The sequence below is a fragment of the Schistosoma mansoni genome, chromosome W (assembly GCF_000237925.1).
Source record: "Schistosoma mansoni strain Puerto Rico chromosome W, complete genome".
Lineage (NCBI taxonomy): Eukaryota > Metazoa > Platyhelminthes > Trematoda > Strigeidida > Schistosomatidae > Schistosoma > Schistosoma mansoni.
The window spans coordinates 39,109,163-39,128,457 of NC_031502.1; the positions used below are offsets into that span (position 1 = coordinate 39,109,163).

The window sequence follows — 19,295 nt, forward strand, 5'->3', positions numbered from 1 at the left end:
GGGTCCTGGGTTCGAATCTCGCTCGCGAGAGCGGATTCGTGGATGCGCACTGCTGAGGAGTCCCGTAATAGGGCGAAACGGCCATCCAGTGCTTCCAGGTTTTCGATGGTGGTCTAGCTTCAATTGACTCATGATTTCAACTGTGAAAATACTAAATTCTCCACAAAACCTCCTCTGATCAATAATATATTTGTAAAATCTCAACGAATGAATTTGAAGTAAATTCAAATACATTATTCCTATTTAGTGTTTTACATTAACTCGGCACCCAAACACTATGAAACTATTCGCTCTAATTTAGACGAAAGTTCTTATATATGATACTATTTTTATTAATGAATTAATGTTTATTTGATCATATATGTATTCCATATTGTAATTCACTCATATGTTAAAAAAGTTTTCTCTCTTTAAATAATAAGCAGAACTATGAAATTCAGTAGTAAACTTATTCTTTGAAAAATCGAAATAAAAATGAAAACAATCAATAATTCAAATTACTTGATAGAAACTAAATATGAAAATTTTATAGAATGTAAAATAAGGTGAGGTATAGTGTTATTTTTTCTATCCTTAATTCTAAAAAAAGACATATCGATATATTATGTTGATTTAGATAGATAACTAAAAAGTATTTATAATGAACAAATGTATATTCAAATGATGATTAGTTTGATGGAAGCTAACCTTCATAACTGAAGTCAGTGTCATAACATTAGAAAACATGTTTAATTTCTTTGACTCAGAAAAAACATCACATAATGATCCATGAGATCACAGAAACATCAGGATAAATTTAAACAATGACTTAAGTAAGTAGGTTGTCATGACAATTGACAATCATTTATTTTAACTAGGGAAAGAAATTAAGAGAAAAGGTTAAATTGAAGACAATATTTTGTCTGAAAAACGTAGTTTTGAGAGTTTTTAAAGCTTTATAACCAAAATTGATTGAAACACCAATGAATTGTAATGATAAATTTACATTCCATTACAGTACCTAGGAGATCACAGAGTAAAAATGAATTGACAAGAAACACGCTTGTACAACTAAAATAACCTTCTATAATTAATTAATTAATTACGTGGACTAAACTGACAAAAAGAATATTCTTCGTTCATATAATTGTGTTTTAAATAATAGAATAACAATATAGTAATCAGTCAGTAAAGTTACGTATATAAAATGAAAATTAGAACTAAGCTGAAATTTCATAAGCAACTGATTATCGAGATCAGTTACGTAAAAGTGATGGTAGGAATTGAAATTGGGTATAAATGTGGGTATTTTATTATCTGTGAGATCGATAATAAGTAATTAGCAATACTAGAGCAATAAGGACTAGATAATCAAAGCATCAAACGCATTACGTAACATAAAAATTAAAAGTTAAAATTTAACAAAATCTTAAAGTTTGTAAGATTTGGAAAAAAATTTGAGAAACTTTTCAATAAATTAGTAAAAAGCCATGGTAAATTAAGAGGCTGTACAAATATTTTTCGTATACAACGGCTAGGTTTATTGATATGCATTCTGATGGCTTCTGTGATAACTAAGAGGCGGATTCCAAAAGCATAAGGTAAGCTTTATGAGATTCTATGGGTAACCCTGAAAGCTTCACCAATCTCAATTAGATGCACGAAATTAGAGGTTTCTATTGAATTTTTTCCTCCTTCGACCAACCATAAAAGGTGATGTTCACAAATAAGATGATATATTTACCTCTCTATATACCTAGTATAACTGACTTCGCAAAAGCATTCAAAATGGTAAATACACATGACGGCAGTGAAACCAGGAAGTTTATCGCTATTTCGTGTAATCACTATTGGTTGGATTAAGAGAGAGGGGTATAATCTTTTCGTATTGAATGTACCGTTTACAGCTTTTCTTATACGTCAAATCATCATTTCGCAGACCATATCACCCTTTAATCGTAATTTCAGGAATTAATACTCTTTAGGTACGGTTGGTGGTTTAATCTCGAGATTTATTTCCAGGCACATGTTTTGTTTGAAACTTTGAATAGGATCTAAGTTTATTTAGAAAACCATGGACTAACTTTGATTCCTTAAATTGACTTATCGTAATTTAATTAGTAGGCTAAAGCTTTTAGGGTATGTTTTGTCATTCGTTTGAAAATTATATTTTTAAAATCCTTGAATGTTTGAGCTTCATCATTTGATGTTTAGTACAATGGATGTACCCCTAGAGCCATGTTATTTTCAGTTTCAGGTAGTTATGACTGAAACTAAGGAAGTATGATCTAGTGAATAGGTAAATCAACGAAATCAGTCTATTTCCCTTTAATTTACTTCCTTTCATTTGATTTAATAATTATTAGGATGATTTTGATTAGTTGTTAATCTCTTGTGGACTGATTACCTCATGAGTTTGTTTTCCTTTTGGAATTCATGAAAACCTAATTATCATATTAGAAGCAGAATTCCTACTGTTCTTTAAATTGTGTTTTCTACTTCATCGTTCCATGTTGAAATGAATTATAGTACAACCAGGATAACAAATATAGACTGTTATAAATAATTCTATCATCCATAAAATTAACCAATTGCAAAATTGAAACACTATGGAAAGCAAATCAAATGGACACATTAGCAGTTTACTTTGTTTTATTTCGTTAGTAATCAGGAACTTCGATTCAACTATGCCTTATTCGATGCAAGCAGATACGTTAGCAATCTACTTGTATGTATATATGAAGCAGACAGACTCGTTAGTCACTTTTTAAACTATAAAATAGGCCTTAAGGCTTACATTCGTTTTTAGTAAGGACAATTATAAATAATAATACACTTCATTAAAGTTCTTAGACAAAATAATTTATAAAGTTTTATCCTTTTGTTGCTAATATTAGTAGTAAATATCAAACAACATTTCTTGTTAACTGACTGAAATTGTATCATCATAACTCTCATTTATTGATCTGTATTTATGGTATTGTATTTCACTTCTAACAAAACTATCTCACTAATTTTATTAAAATCTATGATAATTTGATAAATTAATTATCACTAAAGTAACTGTATTATATAAGCATAGAAACATAATTTATTTACTAGTTGTGGAGTGAAATCAATATAAAGAATTATTATTTTTATTTATTTATTTAAACACATAAATATTGGTACAAAGGGGCACCGAATACATATGCGCCGCACAAATCTCATTTGATTTGTGTGAGGGCTGTGATACTGGCCCAGATGCCGAAACTGAAGCAGATGGTTTTCTTGGGGGGCCACATCCGGAGCCGCTGACCTAAAAATATAATCCACAAAGCAGTGGAGTATCGTGAGGAGATGCAGTCCAATGGTAGCCGGTGACCAACAATTGGTTCATACGCCATTTGTTCCCTCACGATACTATGGCCCATGTACACCATTGGTTTGCAGTGAGGGTTTTCCAACTCCCCTAGGTGGACTTTCTGTGTTCACCAACCCGGTTCAAGCACTGGACATTCACTTTTCGTCCTCTCAATCTCATAAACAACACCGGTGCCACGAGAAAGCAGTGAGTAGTACTACCCTGGCATAGGCTATATACACGTGGCCATATGAGAGCATTTGGAGAGGGAGAGCGGACTCTCCCCACTTTTGACCGTATCAAGGCATTTGAGGGCAGTAATGATAAAGTATTTAAGATGTAAATGAAACTATGGGGTCATACGTCTACTATTCACTTAAAATATCCACTAGTTAGTAATTGTAAAGTACATAGACATTTGATACCACATGGATTAAATATTAACAATATCAGATTGGTTTGTCAAGTTTTTTTTGCTGTGAATAACAATGATTCGATATTTTAATCTTTTCCAATCAAATTCAATCTTAAGAGGTAAGTTGAGGCTGTAAACTATTGAAACCATTTTTCAATCATCCATACTCATTCGAGTTCGTTACATTAAAAACTGAATTATCTACTCTTTCTCTTGTTAAGTATAGTCCCACAGCCTACAATTTCTGTCAGGATACTTAGAGATTATGCAGATAATATTTGAAGATATCTACTGGAAAGACTGTATTATTATCCTTTTTGTTTTATTTATAGGAGATGGATTCTGTAACTATATAGTTGAACAACAATGTATTATTAAGCTTTAGATTCTATCTTCTTAAATTTTTCTCTGCAAAAATAAACATCTTACTTATTACCAGTGGCTAGCCTTTGGATTCACTAAATGGATATAAATTCGTTAAGCTACATGGTAACTTTCACTACTGAAACAGAATTAAATCCTTCCAGCTAGTAAACTAGCCAAAGAATCAACGCCGATCTCACTCTAATATCCTGTGTTGAAAGGAATTTTATTTGAGAGTGTATTGAATTATAAAGCATAGAAACGATTGCTGTTTAGCTAGACCCGTACAAGAAAGAAATTAACGAGATGTCATGTAGTTATTATGTTGAAACTATTTATCAGCTCAAACAACTCATTAAAAACCACGATGGTCTCTCAGTTTCATAAATCATCACTTAACAAAACTTTACTGGTCGCTGCTCTTTAGAACTTTGGGAATCAGTTTAAACTTTATCACTAATGAAAAACTGAGTGAACTGGTTACTTATGCTTTACAAATTGTATGTAATTTATAATTTTACTTAAAATACGAGTGAATATGATGACATAACGATAATTTTACCCAGTACCTCGTTGTATGAAAATATTTTTCTAACAAAATTCAATTTCTGATTTTTATTGTAGTCTGAATTTACCATTACATGCAATAAATTGTTAATAATAATTCAAAATCCTAAGTTTTGACATTCATATCCATGGACAAGTTAATAAAAAGTATACCTATTAAGCAATGAGCAATGACTTACCATCAATCATGTAAACTCGATTTCCTCGATCTAGTAGAGCAGAAATAAAATGCAATTCAGCTCGAACTTTTTTATCTTTAAGTGTTGAAATGGCTGCAAAATTACTACGTTGATCATAAACCACAATGGCAGGTTTAACCAGTGATATTTGTGAAATAAATGACACTGGAGATTCCATATAAGGTGCAGGGCATCCATGTGTTTCTGTATACCAAATATCCCATGACTGGATAGCTCGTTTGGCCATAGTTTTTGTGTAACAGTTTGCTGAACGAGCTGTAAGTATGTGACCAGATTGGTAAAGTCTCGTCTCTCTCATATCCACAATGATTAGATGAGAATCTAATGATAATTCTTTGGCTTTACGTAATCTAGAAAGTATGATTTCTGATTTCACCATGCCACACGTATTGCTGATCTCATCATGGTTAAAGCTTTTTGAGTTTTCAGGTCTCTCTATAACAATAACTTTCGAACTTGACATTTAGAGAAGTAATTCTGATATCAAATATAAAGTACATTAAGCCAGTAACGGTTTAGAATAAACATAATCCTATTTCAATATCTGAATCATAGAAACAAGTTGGAAATTGTACTTTTCTTTTAGAGAAAAAGATATTTCATAAATCATTTCATGTTACTACATATAACTTTCCATTGTGCTAACAAATCCTGTCTCATTTTTTAAAATCATTGGTTAACTAAAATACGATCGATTTTCACAGAGTTCTGATTGGTTAAAGCTATTAACCAAATTTAATGACATGTAGAATTTAACTTACATGAGTGGAAATAATATCACCAAAAAAATGCACAGGGTACAATCATATTTGTGGATGTTATGTAATATTTTGAACATTTGACATTTTAATCCAAGTACCTGATATGATCAACTTGTAAATAATATAGAATGTTCAGAACGAATTCAATCAAGAAATTTGAAAGAAAGTGATTGGAAAATTTATTGTCAAGTGTCTAGTCACAATCTGGATTTAAAACAGATAAATCATGCAGACCTAATCCACTTATAGGCGAAATGTTTTGTTGGGTCAACTGAGATAATAAGAATAAGAATGTCAGTGAACCCTTTATCTAAGACTTGCTTTTAACGAAGGCTTATCACTCAGTTAGATGGCATATTCTCATACTTTCACTAAATTATTCTAAAGATCAGTGGTTATAGACTTTATCTATATTATAAGATAGAAGTTGAGTTAATTCTTTGTTCATATGGTTAAATAGAGTTTAAAATTACCTAAATATCATCATTTATAAGGACAGTGGAATTACAATAGTGGATTTAAATAACTGGTACTAAGCTAACACATCTGTAATGAACGAGAACACAGGTTGGGACAACCAATTCTATTTTAATACAAAATTACAGAGTATGTTGGTAGAATATAAGAAATGTACATAAAATATTTCATTTGCAAATATTCCATCAATCGTCTGAAACTTCATCGTTCCTTCACTGCCACAACAATTACTTTGTGTTCCGTCCTCTTCGATTCGATTTTCTCAACTTTCTGCTGCCAGGCTGGTGACTGGTGTTATGTACTACTTATGTCAACATAAGTAACATACAACACATATCTTCAGCTATGTAAATTAACAGTCCTAGTTGAAACGGCTCATCCAAAAGAATTCACTCATATGTAGTTAGCAAAGAAGTAAACAAAATTTTTTTAAATATTTTCATAATTAAAGTTTTTATTATTTAAGGAAAGTTATAGAAAATTCGTGCGAAATATAACCGTCGTTTAAAACTTATAAACTTTTCAAATGACCTGATTAGCATTTTTTTGCTCACTTATTTTCGTAACAGTCTAGTTAGCTGTTTACTCTTTACAATAAGTTTCTCATTTCATAATAGGAACATATGTGACCCTGTTTTATACATACATATGTACACAACCTACCTTCATTTAAAACTGTCGCATTAAACTTAATAATCTAGACAATGATGATGAGATCTATCGGACGATAGAACAGCACCACGACCTTAATCTCACAATATTTGGTATATTATTGGGGAAATAAGCAAACTATGACAAATAATTTTTACATAAAAAGCTTCAACAAAACTGCACCTAAGAAATGTATTCATATGTGATCAACGAAATGACTTATGGGATTTTTTGTCTTTAATAACGCCTCTAATCAGGGACTATTGTAGATATCGTCAAATCTGGAATCACAGTCCATCACAATAAAACCTATCAAGGTTAACTATGCAGAGTTGCAAATTGCATCCTTTTACACTAATCAGAATAAAAAGAAATTATTAGGATAATAAAGCCTTCAGTAAAACCATTGGTACTAACAATAATTAACAACATCAATACTGAGAGAGAATAAGTCATGGAACGAATAGTCTAAAACAATATGTGATTTCGGTTATTTGATAGGCTTCAATCAGAAAGTTTTCGAAGTTCACCCAACTATAAATGGTTCTGTCATTTCACAGTTTGGTCACTCCTAATTAACTTCCGACAGTTTCTTATGCGAAATATAATATGACCGCTTGCAATCATTGTACATTCTGTTTATCTTTATCCAATAGATTTTATAAAATCATATTAATTTGATCATAAAAACTTGAATATACGTCCACCAGAGTGATACGTTGCTGTAAAATGGAAACTTTAACGTTTGTTTTCAAAATGGGATAACTAAAGTGACCAATAAAATGTAGGATAATAAAAGTACTTACTATTAAGTATTAATCAGTGGATGAAATTTTCGTAGTTGCATTACCCGATAAACATTTTCAGTAAGTTACTATTTTTAGTAACCCACTAAATAAATATAATTTATAAATAAACTAGGCAAAATAAATTGTAGGCAATGAAATGAACTAAGAATCTTCTAATATTTGAACGTTTCATTATTATTATTATTGATGTAAAAGCCACTCATCGTTTCACTAAATTAGTATCAAACTTACAGAAACAGAAATTATCAGTTAAGAAAGCTTATTTGATTAACTGAGTTAATGCAGAATGAAATGAATTCATTTAATTAAAGCAACCCGTCGTGTTATTGAATTAAGATGAAGAGAATTTAGCGGAGACAATCTTCTATTCGATGAAATCAGTATACAAATTTCCATAGTTAGGTCCCATTTAGGAGAAAGAGAAACCTAATTGACTCCTTGAGGACTGGATCAATATGTTCTCATGACGCAATAAACCACAAACTATTTCAACCTCGATAAATACTTATTAGAAATGGCTATCCATCTAAGTTCATGGATAAAAAATCAAAACCTTGGCTACAACCTGAAGGATGACTGACAATTCAAAAAAACTATTTGTCTGAGTGTCGAATTTAGAAGCGATACGGTTTCAGAAGTCTTGAATAAACATGACTAAAAATCCCGAGGTAAACATTCCATTTAGCTAAGCTCTATAGTGTCGACACAAGCTGGGCTACTATTCATGGATGGGTTAAGGATAAACATCCTTTTAGGGCCAACGTGATTTGCATCTATATGTTCACTTGCTCTTGTGGGAGAGGTTACATTGTTTTATCATTATTTTGTACATTTTTAAACCGTAATCAGTTATTATTATTTTCTAACACTTTTTCATGATTATTATTCAATTATTATTGGGAACTTTAAGTTTTTCATTTCTTCTTCATAAGTGGACAATTATCTCTCATGTTTCTGGTTCGTAAATTATTTTCATACTCCTATTCTTCTCCAACCTCTCTATAATTATGCATCTTTCTTTTGATATTTAAAATATCGGATCACTTTATCATGCAATCTCTTTTATCCTTCTACTGACTCATCTAATAAGCAACTATAAAAACGAATGTACTTGTTAAGTAAATGATTTTATCGTAAAGAAAATTTTCTTCTCTTAATTCGATCATGAAGACTAAGGTAGCACAACGTTGGTTGTCAATCAGTAAGCAGTCACTAGAAACACCTAATAAATCACTAGACTACTAAAAATAGGAACAAAATAAAATCAGATGAAAACAATTTGTCACAAAAGAATATAAGTAGCTTAATTATTACTCTTCGTTCATATGAACCTGAATTGTTTCTCAGAGGTATGATTGTGTGACATGTTAACTAAACAACGTTCTTTGAAATAAACTTATAAGGCTCCGACTTTGTATGAATCCGAATTTCCATACGGCGATCTGCATGCAATTTCTTCGTTTCATCTGCTTCTACTCCTTTTTAAGAACAACGGTCATTTAAAACAACTCAGACAATCATGCGGAAACTCTTTAGTTTTGTTCCGAACAAAGAATTATAGCAAATACTTTTTTCTTATTCTTAGCTGTATGAAAACTGAATGTTTACAAATAACTGAGACAAACAAGTCCCCGAAATCTTATATGTATCTTCGTACAGTTCAAATGTGTTAAATAATAGATAGAGATTTTCCACCCAAACTTCGTTAAGCTGGTCACGAGATGTAAGGTTTTATTAGTCTTCTAAACGTGGTTTTGAACATTCTTTACAACTCTGTTAGTACAACTAAAATTGGTGAAGCAGCACGATTTTTAGTTGATAGACTATCTCCATATAATTCTTCCAGGCAAGATAAAATAGTGGCATTTACCAACTTTGTAGTTTAAACTTAGTAACTAATACAGTTTAATGTCAGATTAAGCACCGAAACTCTATAAAATCATTGCCAATTCACTTTCTGAGCCCAAACGATTCACTTTTTTTATAATATGTACAAGAACACATTTATTTATAGACATTTCCATATTTAGCAATGATACATTTCGTAATTAGATTCTGTAAACTTTCCAAGGAGTTCTATACTATTAAAATTAAGGTGTATTTTGATGTTATAATAGTAGTAGGCATTGAAACTCACTACGATTTACTAATTGGTCGCCAAATAAAAATACTAAGAATACTATTTCACTTTTGTGGCTGATTGCTTGAGTCTTACCATTAATGTTTAGGATTGCAATTGATCAGTCTCTTATTGACATATTTGCATTCTGTGAGGATTGCCTTCAGTCGCGAGGTGCACATATTCCAATAAGTTAGTGATCAATTGAAATCCTAAACATTAATTGGAAGACTCGAGCAACCAATACAAATATGAAATAAACTTCAGCCCATTGCATAAGCGGGTAACTAACTGGACTTAGTAGCTAAATGGATAACGTGATGGTGTTTGGAGAAAACGGTACAGGGTTCGAGTCCCGGGGTGAACACCAACTCTGAGATGCAAGCACATCCAGCCACTGAGTCTCAAATAGAACGAAACGCGTGTCCTGGATTCCACTGCTAGCCACCATCATCCCCGCTTATAATACTAACAATACTGTTTGTTAGTTGAATTATTCGTAATCCTCTTAATACTAAGCTTTTGAGAGTTTGAATTGTAAGTTCGTTGAAATGCAGTACTTATTCTGTTAAGATCTGATTTATCGACTTTTATTTTCAAAAATGACTTTAAATTTGATAAAACGTTTATTCGAATGCTTTTCCTATCGACTAGCTAAAGGTCGAATATAATACAAAATAAGGAAAATGTACGAAATGTAACTATTAATCAAAATTTTTCAAGTCTTCAAGCAAATAGGAAGAATATTCAGAAATCTTATTAAATACGTTCTGGTGTCATGCAAAAGGAGCTTGGTTTTGATTGATCACTAATGAAGTGATTGATTGTTCATTATTTTAACTTTTTTCTTATAAACAGATATATTTGGAAAACGAAAGGAGGCAAGCAGACTAATCTAATATTTTAAAAATAGTTTTTCACTAACGTAGTACCCAACCGTTGTGAAATTACTCAATCAAAATTAGACGAGAATACATAATTACAGTTAAGATACTACGACTGAAAGAATTACAAGTGTTCTGAAAACATTTCTTTGATTGAGAATATTCTATACAATACTGATAGTTTTCATGAATTTGTTAAATACAAACCTAAATCTCAATTGAAGTAATTACTTTCTTAAGTCTGTGTACAGTGAAAATAGATACTAATACGCAAATACATCAAATTGAAGATTTATTTCTTCAAGGCTTTAAAGGTCCAGCAACATTTTAATCTGATTTCATAAATGATTCATTCATTCATTTACGCTCGTTACCCATAGTGGAGAATCATAGGCCACAGACCACCATTCTCCATCCAACTCTGTCCTGGATAAATCTATCCAGTTTTTTCCAATAACTATTCATTCCTTTCATATCTGCTTCCAATTCTTGACGCAGTATGTTCTTAAGCCTTCTTCTTTTTCGTTTCCCTTCAGGATTCCAAGTTAGCCTATGCCTTATGACGCAGTCCGATGATTTACGTAATATATATCCTATCCACCTTCAACATCGTTTACGTAATTTCCTCTTCAGTTGGAAGCCGGTTTATTCTCTCTTACAGTAGGTTGCTGCTGGTGATATCTGGTCAACAAACATTGATTATCTTACATATACAATGATTTATAAATACTTATACCTTTTTGATGATAGTTATAATAGTTCACCAAGTTTTAACGCCATACAATAGGATACATAAATGATTGATTAACTTCTATTGACTAAAAATATAATCTTTAATCAATATACTTGTATGTTTTATTATGAACAAATGATTTTTCAATAACAATATAACTAAATATAGTAAGTATAATCATAAAATAGAAGAGTAAACATGCGTCAAAATTAGTTACAATTCAATAAAAAAAATACAAAAAAAACAATACTTGCATGGCAACAAATTATTATTATTAAAATAATCATAATGAAAAATTAAAACATTCACAAATCTTTGGATTTTTCTTTTTAACAAAATAAAATCATATGATGATGTTTTTTAGTTAAAAATTTTTAATCTACTTGTACAAATTTTAAATTAATTAGTAATAAATATGACTTTTTTCTTGTTATTTTTTTAAAATAAACATTAATTAATAATAATAAGCCGAAATTTATATATTTTATAAAATAAAAATTAAGTAATCAGATATAATGAATATAGACCCTGGTAAAACAAAAATATGTGTTATATAACCAAGTTGTCATGATAACAAACATCAAATACAATATAATATGGTTCGAAAAAAAAGAAAAATATAATGGAAATAATAATACATATGAATGAATATTAAAGTTCAGTATGTAGAGGAAGATAAATAGTAAGTGCATTTGAGCTCTTGTGACTAAATCTATCAGTTAAATAGTTATTAAAGTTACCATGTAGAGCTCTATCGGGTAGTTTCTAAATACCAATATGGTTTAGATCAACTGTCAATGACTTCATTCATAGATACCAAGTTTAATTTTTCTTAGCTTTTTTTAATCTACTCATTTATTTATTTATTTAAACAAATAAATATTGGTACGAAGAGAAACCAGATATATATACGCCGCACAAATCTCATTTGATTTGTGTGAGGGCTGTGATACTGCCCAGGTGCCCAAACTGAAGCAGATGGTTTTCTTGGGGGGCCACATCCGGAGCCGCTGACCTAAAAATATAATCCACAAAGCAGTGGAGTATCGTGAGGAGATGCAGTCCAATGGTAGCCGGTGACCAACAATTGGTTCATACGCCATTTGTTCCCTCACGATACTATGGCCCATGTACACCATTGGTTTGCAGTGAGGGTTTTCCAACTCCCCTAGGTGGACTTTCTGTGTTCACCAACCCGGTTCAAGCACCGGACATTCACTTTTCGTCCTCTCAATCTCATAAACAACACCGGTGCCACGAGAAGGCAGTGAGTAGTACTACCCTGGCAGAGGCTATATACGCGTGGCCATGTGACAGGATTTCGAAAGGGAAAGCGAACTCTCCCCACTCTTGGCCGTACCAGGGCATAAGTCCACCTACTACCTGTGATTAGTATTTTACCCTGTTATTTGTCCTACAATACCTGAGCACCATTTCAAAGATAAGCGCAATCGAATATATGTAGCCTATAAATATCCATTTTCATAGGATATATTTCATTGTCATTGAATAAAATGGGGTGAACTGTTGTACAGTGTATACTTCATTTAATGTTCAGATGTCTCGCTTATATCACAGCTACAGAACACACAACTTTGATGGACACTGGGTGAATTTATCAATTTCGAAGAAAGCTCGCAGTAGACTCGACACGGACCACAAGTTATCGAGTAAAATGCATTTATACGGTTCACATACATTTCAAGCACATCCTTTAGCATAAATACTGTTACTGAACGTCTAGGCTGAAGGAGCATAATTCTGTCTTAAGGTTAAGTAATATTATTACATTCAAAGGTCAATATTCATCCCTGTATTTTACTAAATGCTGAAGGGTGCAGGAGTCTTTAACATGTCCATGCCCAGATCTGAAGTCTCTTTGTTTTTCTCAGGTCCACTGTTACCAAGTTTTATTTAGGCATCAGGTCATTACGAATAGTGATATTTTAAGAATAGTAAAAAAATATCAGTTTGAGCATATTTAGTACTTATATTTTCTAGGATAATATATAAACCAAAACCCGTAAAGATGAACATGGCATTACTAACACAGTCCTTATAAACCATATCTCATCTGTTTAATTATCCCTTTTTATGAATCAAATTTTGAATTTCAGTTTGTTTTATTGAATAATTGAAATTAAGCAAAGATGGATAGCGGTTAGCAGTGGAATCCAGGACGCGCGTTTCGTCCTATTCAGAACTCGTCAGGTGGATGTACATACATGGGTTGGTGTTCCCTCCGGGACTCGAACCCAGTACCTTTCGATTCAAACGCCATCGTGTTATCCACTCAGCTATTGAGTTTGAAGCGAACGGTAGTGGGTTCGAGTCCCAGAGGGAACATCAACTCATGTATGTACACCCACCTGACGAGTTCTGAATAGGACGAAACGCGTGTCCTGGATTCCACTGCTAGCCACTATCCATCTTTGTTTATTAGGCTTGTGATTTCAGGCGATCGCGAGTCAGTCCTCACAGGATGCATATATGCCAACAAGAGACTGTTCAACTGCACTCCTAAATATTAATGGGAAGATACAAGTAAACACCATCAAGTGAACTGAATTGAAGATTTGAATAAATGTAATAAATATTTTTATATTAATTAAAACAATACTAATAAAATGTAACTATTTTCATCTTTTTTTTCATTTACTTAAAATAGAAAGTATTCAAATGAAAGTAGGCTGAAATACTTTCAAAAATATAAAATAACACATACATTCTTCATAAGAAATATTAATCCAGAAATATTCTAGCAGATATACAATTAATTTTTTTTATTTTTTTTAAAAAAAATGAGGATATAAAATGGAAACGAACCAATTTCAATCATATCATTCATAATTGATCATTGCCAATGTTCACCAAAAATGAAGAGTTTACTATTCTGATCAACATTTTTCTATGATAGATTTATCATGTAGTTATTTTCTATGACATTAAAGAAAAGATATGAATTCTGTTGTTTCCTGAATAGTATTAACGTATAAATGGTATGTTTCAAAATGGAAAGTTCTTATACAAATACGGCATGTATAAGATGAGATACAATTTATTATGCAGAAGTGGTTCTAAACGCTAAATTTGAGAATTTCATTGAAATCTTGAACCGTTACAAGTTGGAACACCATTGAAAATCTTGAGTGATTTGACGGCCGTGTAACACTAGTATGAGACTCCTCAATAGTGCATTTCCAAAACCTCATATTCGGAAATGGAACCCGAAACGTTCTGTCTCACATGCAAACAATTTACCTTTAGACAACTGAGCAGAAACCCAACGTTATTATTGTCCAGCTTCAAACAATCTGAAATTCAAGGAGATAATTTTGAAATTTTGCGAGTCCTAGTGATTAAAATATCTAAGTCTCTTCAAATATGAAAAAAATAACTTTCTTTAACTTTGAAGTTGCCTTGATAATTTCAAAATCTATTTTAATGTTAGAGGTAATGTGATAACTTCCTGTTTCTTTACTGTCACTTTCTATTTGTTTAACATTTCGTTTGTGATTGACCTTTAAAACAAAAAAATATATGATCTGACTTTTCAAAATATTCTACCCAAATATAACTGGTCACTTTTTTTTCAAACAATGTCATCTTGTTATTGTAAAATTTCGAAATTGAATTAAGCTTCCATTTTATTTATTTATTTATTTAAGCACATAAATATTGGTACAAAGAGTCACCAGATATATATGCGTCACACAAATCTCATTTGATTTGTGTGAGGGCTGTAATACTGCTTAGGTGCCCAAAATGAAACAAGTGGTTTTCTTAGGGGGCCACATCCGGAGTCGTTGACCTAAAAATCTGATCCACAAGGTAGTGGAGCACCGTCAGGAGATGCAGTCCCATGGTAGCCAGTGATCAACAATTGATTCATACGTCATTTGTTCCCTCAGGATACTGGAGCCCATGTGCATCATTTTACCTACAATCAAATCACATATTGGTAAAATAATTTACAAAAATGAAGACTGATTTACATAATCAGTAGTTATTTTAGCGGTTATTGATTTCAATATTTTAAATACAAAAAAATAAATCAATTTATAACATGATAATCATATATGGAAATGTAATTTAAATAGGCTAGTACTCATTAAATATGAGTAATTTTATAATACTTGAAAAATTCATTATTAAATAGAATAATAATGGGATGTTGTTGTCGATCAGATCAAATGAATCATGAAAGAAAATATAAACAGTGGAATACTTATACAATATCATGTTATGAAAATTGTAGTAAGTTTTGACAAGTTATACATGCATAGTGTTAACCAATTTCAATAAACTGAAGTGTATTAGGAATTCACTGATGTAATATACATTGAGTATTATATTATAACTGTTTCAAATGAAAATTATTACAAGTTCAGTGAAGTAGTCACAGTTTAATGTATATATGTTAGTTTAAAAACCAAATTAAGTGCTAGCGCGAACTATAATGGAAAAGTATATTTGTAGTCTTTTTAGTCGTTAAGGCTTTAGTTGGTGAAATATACATATCTGATGTTATCTGTTGATAAGCTACAATTTAATGTATCAGAAACATAGTTGTTAGAATGCAAATGATTAGTTCATTTCATTTGTCACAATAATGAACGGTGTAGACTTATGTAACTTACTTACTTACGCCTGTTACCCTTCGTGAAGGAACATAAGCCGCCCACCAGCATTCTCCATCCAACTCTGTCCTGGGCAATCCCTTCCAGTTCTTTCCAGTTAACATTCATCTTTTTAATATATTCTTCTATTTTCTGGCGTAATGTGTTCTTTGGCATTCCTCTTTTCCGCTTCCCTTCAGGACTCCAAGTTAGGGATTGCCTCGTGATGCAGTTTGGTGATTTCCTTAATGTATGTCCTATCCACTTCCAAGTCTTTTCCTAATTTCCTTTTCAGCTGGAAGCTGGTTTTTCCTCTCCCATAAAACGCTGTTGCTGATAGTATGCGGCCAGTGAATGTTGAGTATTTTGTGTAAACAACTGTTCATAAACACATATACCTTCTTGACGATGGATGTAGTAGTTCTCCACGTTTCGGCTCCATATAGTAGCACTGTCTTGACGTTCGTATTGAAGATTCTCACTATGAAGTTAGTTGACAGTTGCTTTGAGTTCCATATGTTCATCGATTGTAGAAATTCTGCCCTCGCTTTGCCAATCCTCGCCTTATGTTAGGTTCAGCCTTATCTCAGTATCGTTTCAAAAAGAACATTCAGTTTGCAGTTGATCAGTAGTATATATATATCAGTGGTTTATGAGTGAATAAAAATAGTGAAATCAACCATCTGATAGCTAGGGTTATTAGGCCGATAATTATCAACACTTAGATAATAATAATAATAACGAAATATACTCAATTTTTAAAGTAAAGGTAATTTCCAAATGTTTAATAACTATTTTTTGCAGACTGTATATGATATTTCAAAAGAATAATTTGAACGATATAGTACTTCTAGCCAAAACTTACACTGTGATAACAATTCGAAATTCCCACATTTCCGAGCTACAGTATACTTGTCTTAATTCTTTTTTCAAAAACTTACCTAGTGTTTTTTCTATCAGTATAAAAGTGATATATACGAGGTTTTACTTTTTCTATATTCACAAACTGAAACTATTACAAACATTATCAGCGAAAATGGATAGTAGCTAGCAATGGAATCCAGGACGCGCGTTTCTTCCTATGTGGGACTCGTCAGCTGGATGTACCTGGATCTCAGAGTTGATGTTCACTGTGGGACTTGAACTCAGTACCTTTCGCTTCAAACGCCATCGTGTTATCTACTCAGCTACTCAGTCCTGATAGTCACTTGCTTGTGCTTGGGGCTCGTCCCAAATAGGACGAAACGCGCGTCCTGGATTCCACTGCTAGCCACTATCCATCTCTGTTTATAATGCTTGTGAATTAAGATTATATCGAGGCAATACGCACGGTATGCACATATGGCCAATAAGAGACTGACTAGTTGCAGTCCTAAGCATCAATGGGAAGATTCAAACAAACAATACTAAGTAAATTTTCAATATATGGCTTTTAAGATGTATCATTATACAACTTTAATCGGTTAATTCCAGGAAATTTATTATTTATTTATCATTAGAATCTAGTAAAAATAAAATAATTATGAAATATTATGACGTAATAAGTTATGGTTAGAACTACTATGTTGTTCAAATCATTCTTTAGAAATATCACATACAGTTTGTTAAAAGTAGTTATTAAATATGTTACTAAAAATCTGTCTAATAAATGTACTTTCTTTCATTTTCTTTGAATGAATATGTATGAAACTTAGCCTTAACTAAGTTGTTCTTCTATTCACTCATATAAACACAGTTTTAGATTGATTAAGTCTCTGTCAGACGAATTTTATTTATTGTTTTTATTAGTATTACGGTAAATAATATACACAAAAAATTCAAATAGAGTTAAACTACTGTATTAAACACGAAGACGAGTGGGGACAATCGAATGTACTTAGGCATGAAATTACAGACTATCCCACTAAAACTATTATTCAATTGTTTCAATCTTAACTGTTCCTTTTGCAAATATCAGTCCATCTTCTTTGATTTCATTGTTCATGCATTTTCATACCGATTGAGCTTCATTCCTGTTCTTTCCTTATCGATCTTCTGCCAAAATACATTCTATACCTGACCATCACCATATACTACTTATGTAGATATAAGTAACCTATACCACACTACTACTAATCATCATTTAAAATCTTCTTTAAAATAATTAAAAAAAGAAACCCTAAGAATAATTCATTTAGTATTGTTTGTTTGAATATTCCCATCGATGTGTTAGGACTGCAACTGGTCAATCTCTAATTGGCATATGTGCATACTGTGCGTATTGCCTTGATATAGCTTTAAATCAACTCTGAGATGCAGGTACATCCAGCTGACTAGTCCCAAATAGGTCGAAATGCTCGTCCTGGATTCCATCGCTAGCCACTATCCATCTCTGCTTAATAATAATGTTCTTTTTTATTGAAATAATCATTTATATGAACTTAAAACAACAACCAATTATACAGAATTACTCATAATTAACTAAAAGTTTTGCTTAGATTATTTCAAGTTAAATTATAGATTTATAATAGTAAATATGGTAATTCACCTTCATTCATATTTGTAACCTTAGAATATTAAAGGCATCATCATTATCATGAATCATTATTTTATTAATATAGGTTATTGTTAACATTATTGATTATTATTATTATTACTAATATTATTAATTTATTGATTTTTATATGATTATTGACTCACAAAATTTGAAATTATCACCAAAAGAAAAAAATGAGTCATTTTGTTTATTGAAAGAAGTAAATTTTTTGTAATAACAATATTGAATTCATTTATATATATACTACTTAAACACTATTTTGTTAATCAAATATTACTTTGTATTTTCAGGTAATTGTTGGTATTGTTTATGTTGTTGTCCATTTGTAATGGCTGAAATTTATCATTATACTTGGTCAATACCATGGTTAATAGCTTTTATATTTTCTATTCTGTTATTACCATTTCATATGTTGATCATATTATTATTACGTATGAAAATTCGACGTAAACATAAATTAGAAGGGAATTGTTTAAATGATTTATGCTGCTTTATTGGTTGTTGTTGGCCAATGATAATTTGTCAATTAAGAGATGAAATTTTATATTTACGATCAAGATCTGAATGGAAATTAGGTTATTCAGATCGATTAAATGATAAACCACCTTGGATAAAAATGTTTACGAAATCAAAAAAGGGAAAGAACAATGATGTAGAAAGTTTCATTATCAATAGTGATGATGATGATGATGATGATGATGATGATGATGATGATGATGATAATGATAATGATGATGATGAGGTTGACTATTCAGACTCGTCTAAAGAAGTGTAATAGTTGCTTAATTTTGGGATAAGGGTTATAATGAAAATAGAAAAAGGTAGAAGCTCGACACAAC

General features: G+C 31.4%; 1 protein-coding gene across 1 annotated transcript in view; it reads right to left on the reverse strand.

Annotated features, from left to right (window-relative positions):
• The window catches only part of Smp_135160 (putative dual specificity protein phosphatase), a 25,433-nt gene extending 20,020 nt beyond the window's left edge, over positions 1-5,413 (reverse strand). The window contains exon 1 of the mRNA XM_018789646.1: positions 4,847-5,413. Within this exon, the coding sequence (XP_018655068.1) occupies positions 4,847-5,330 (484 nt within the window). The 5' untranslated portion in view covers positions 5,331-5,413. The remainder of the gene's footprint in view (positions 1-4,846) is intronic.
• Positions 5,414-19,295: the final 13,882 nt, after the last annotated feature.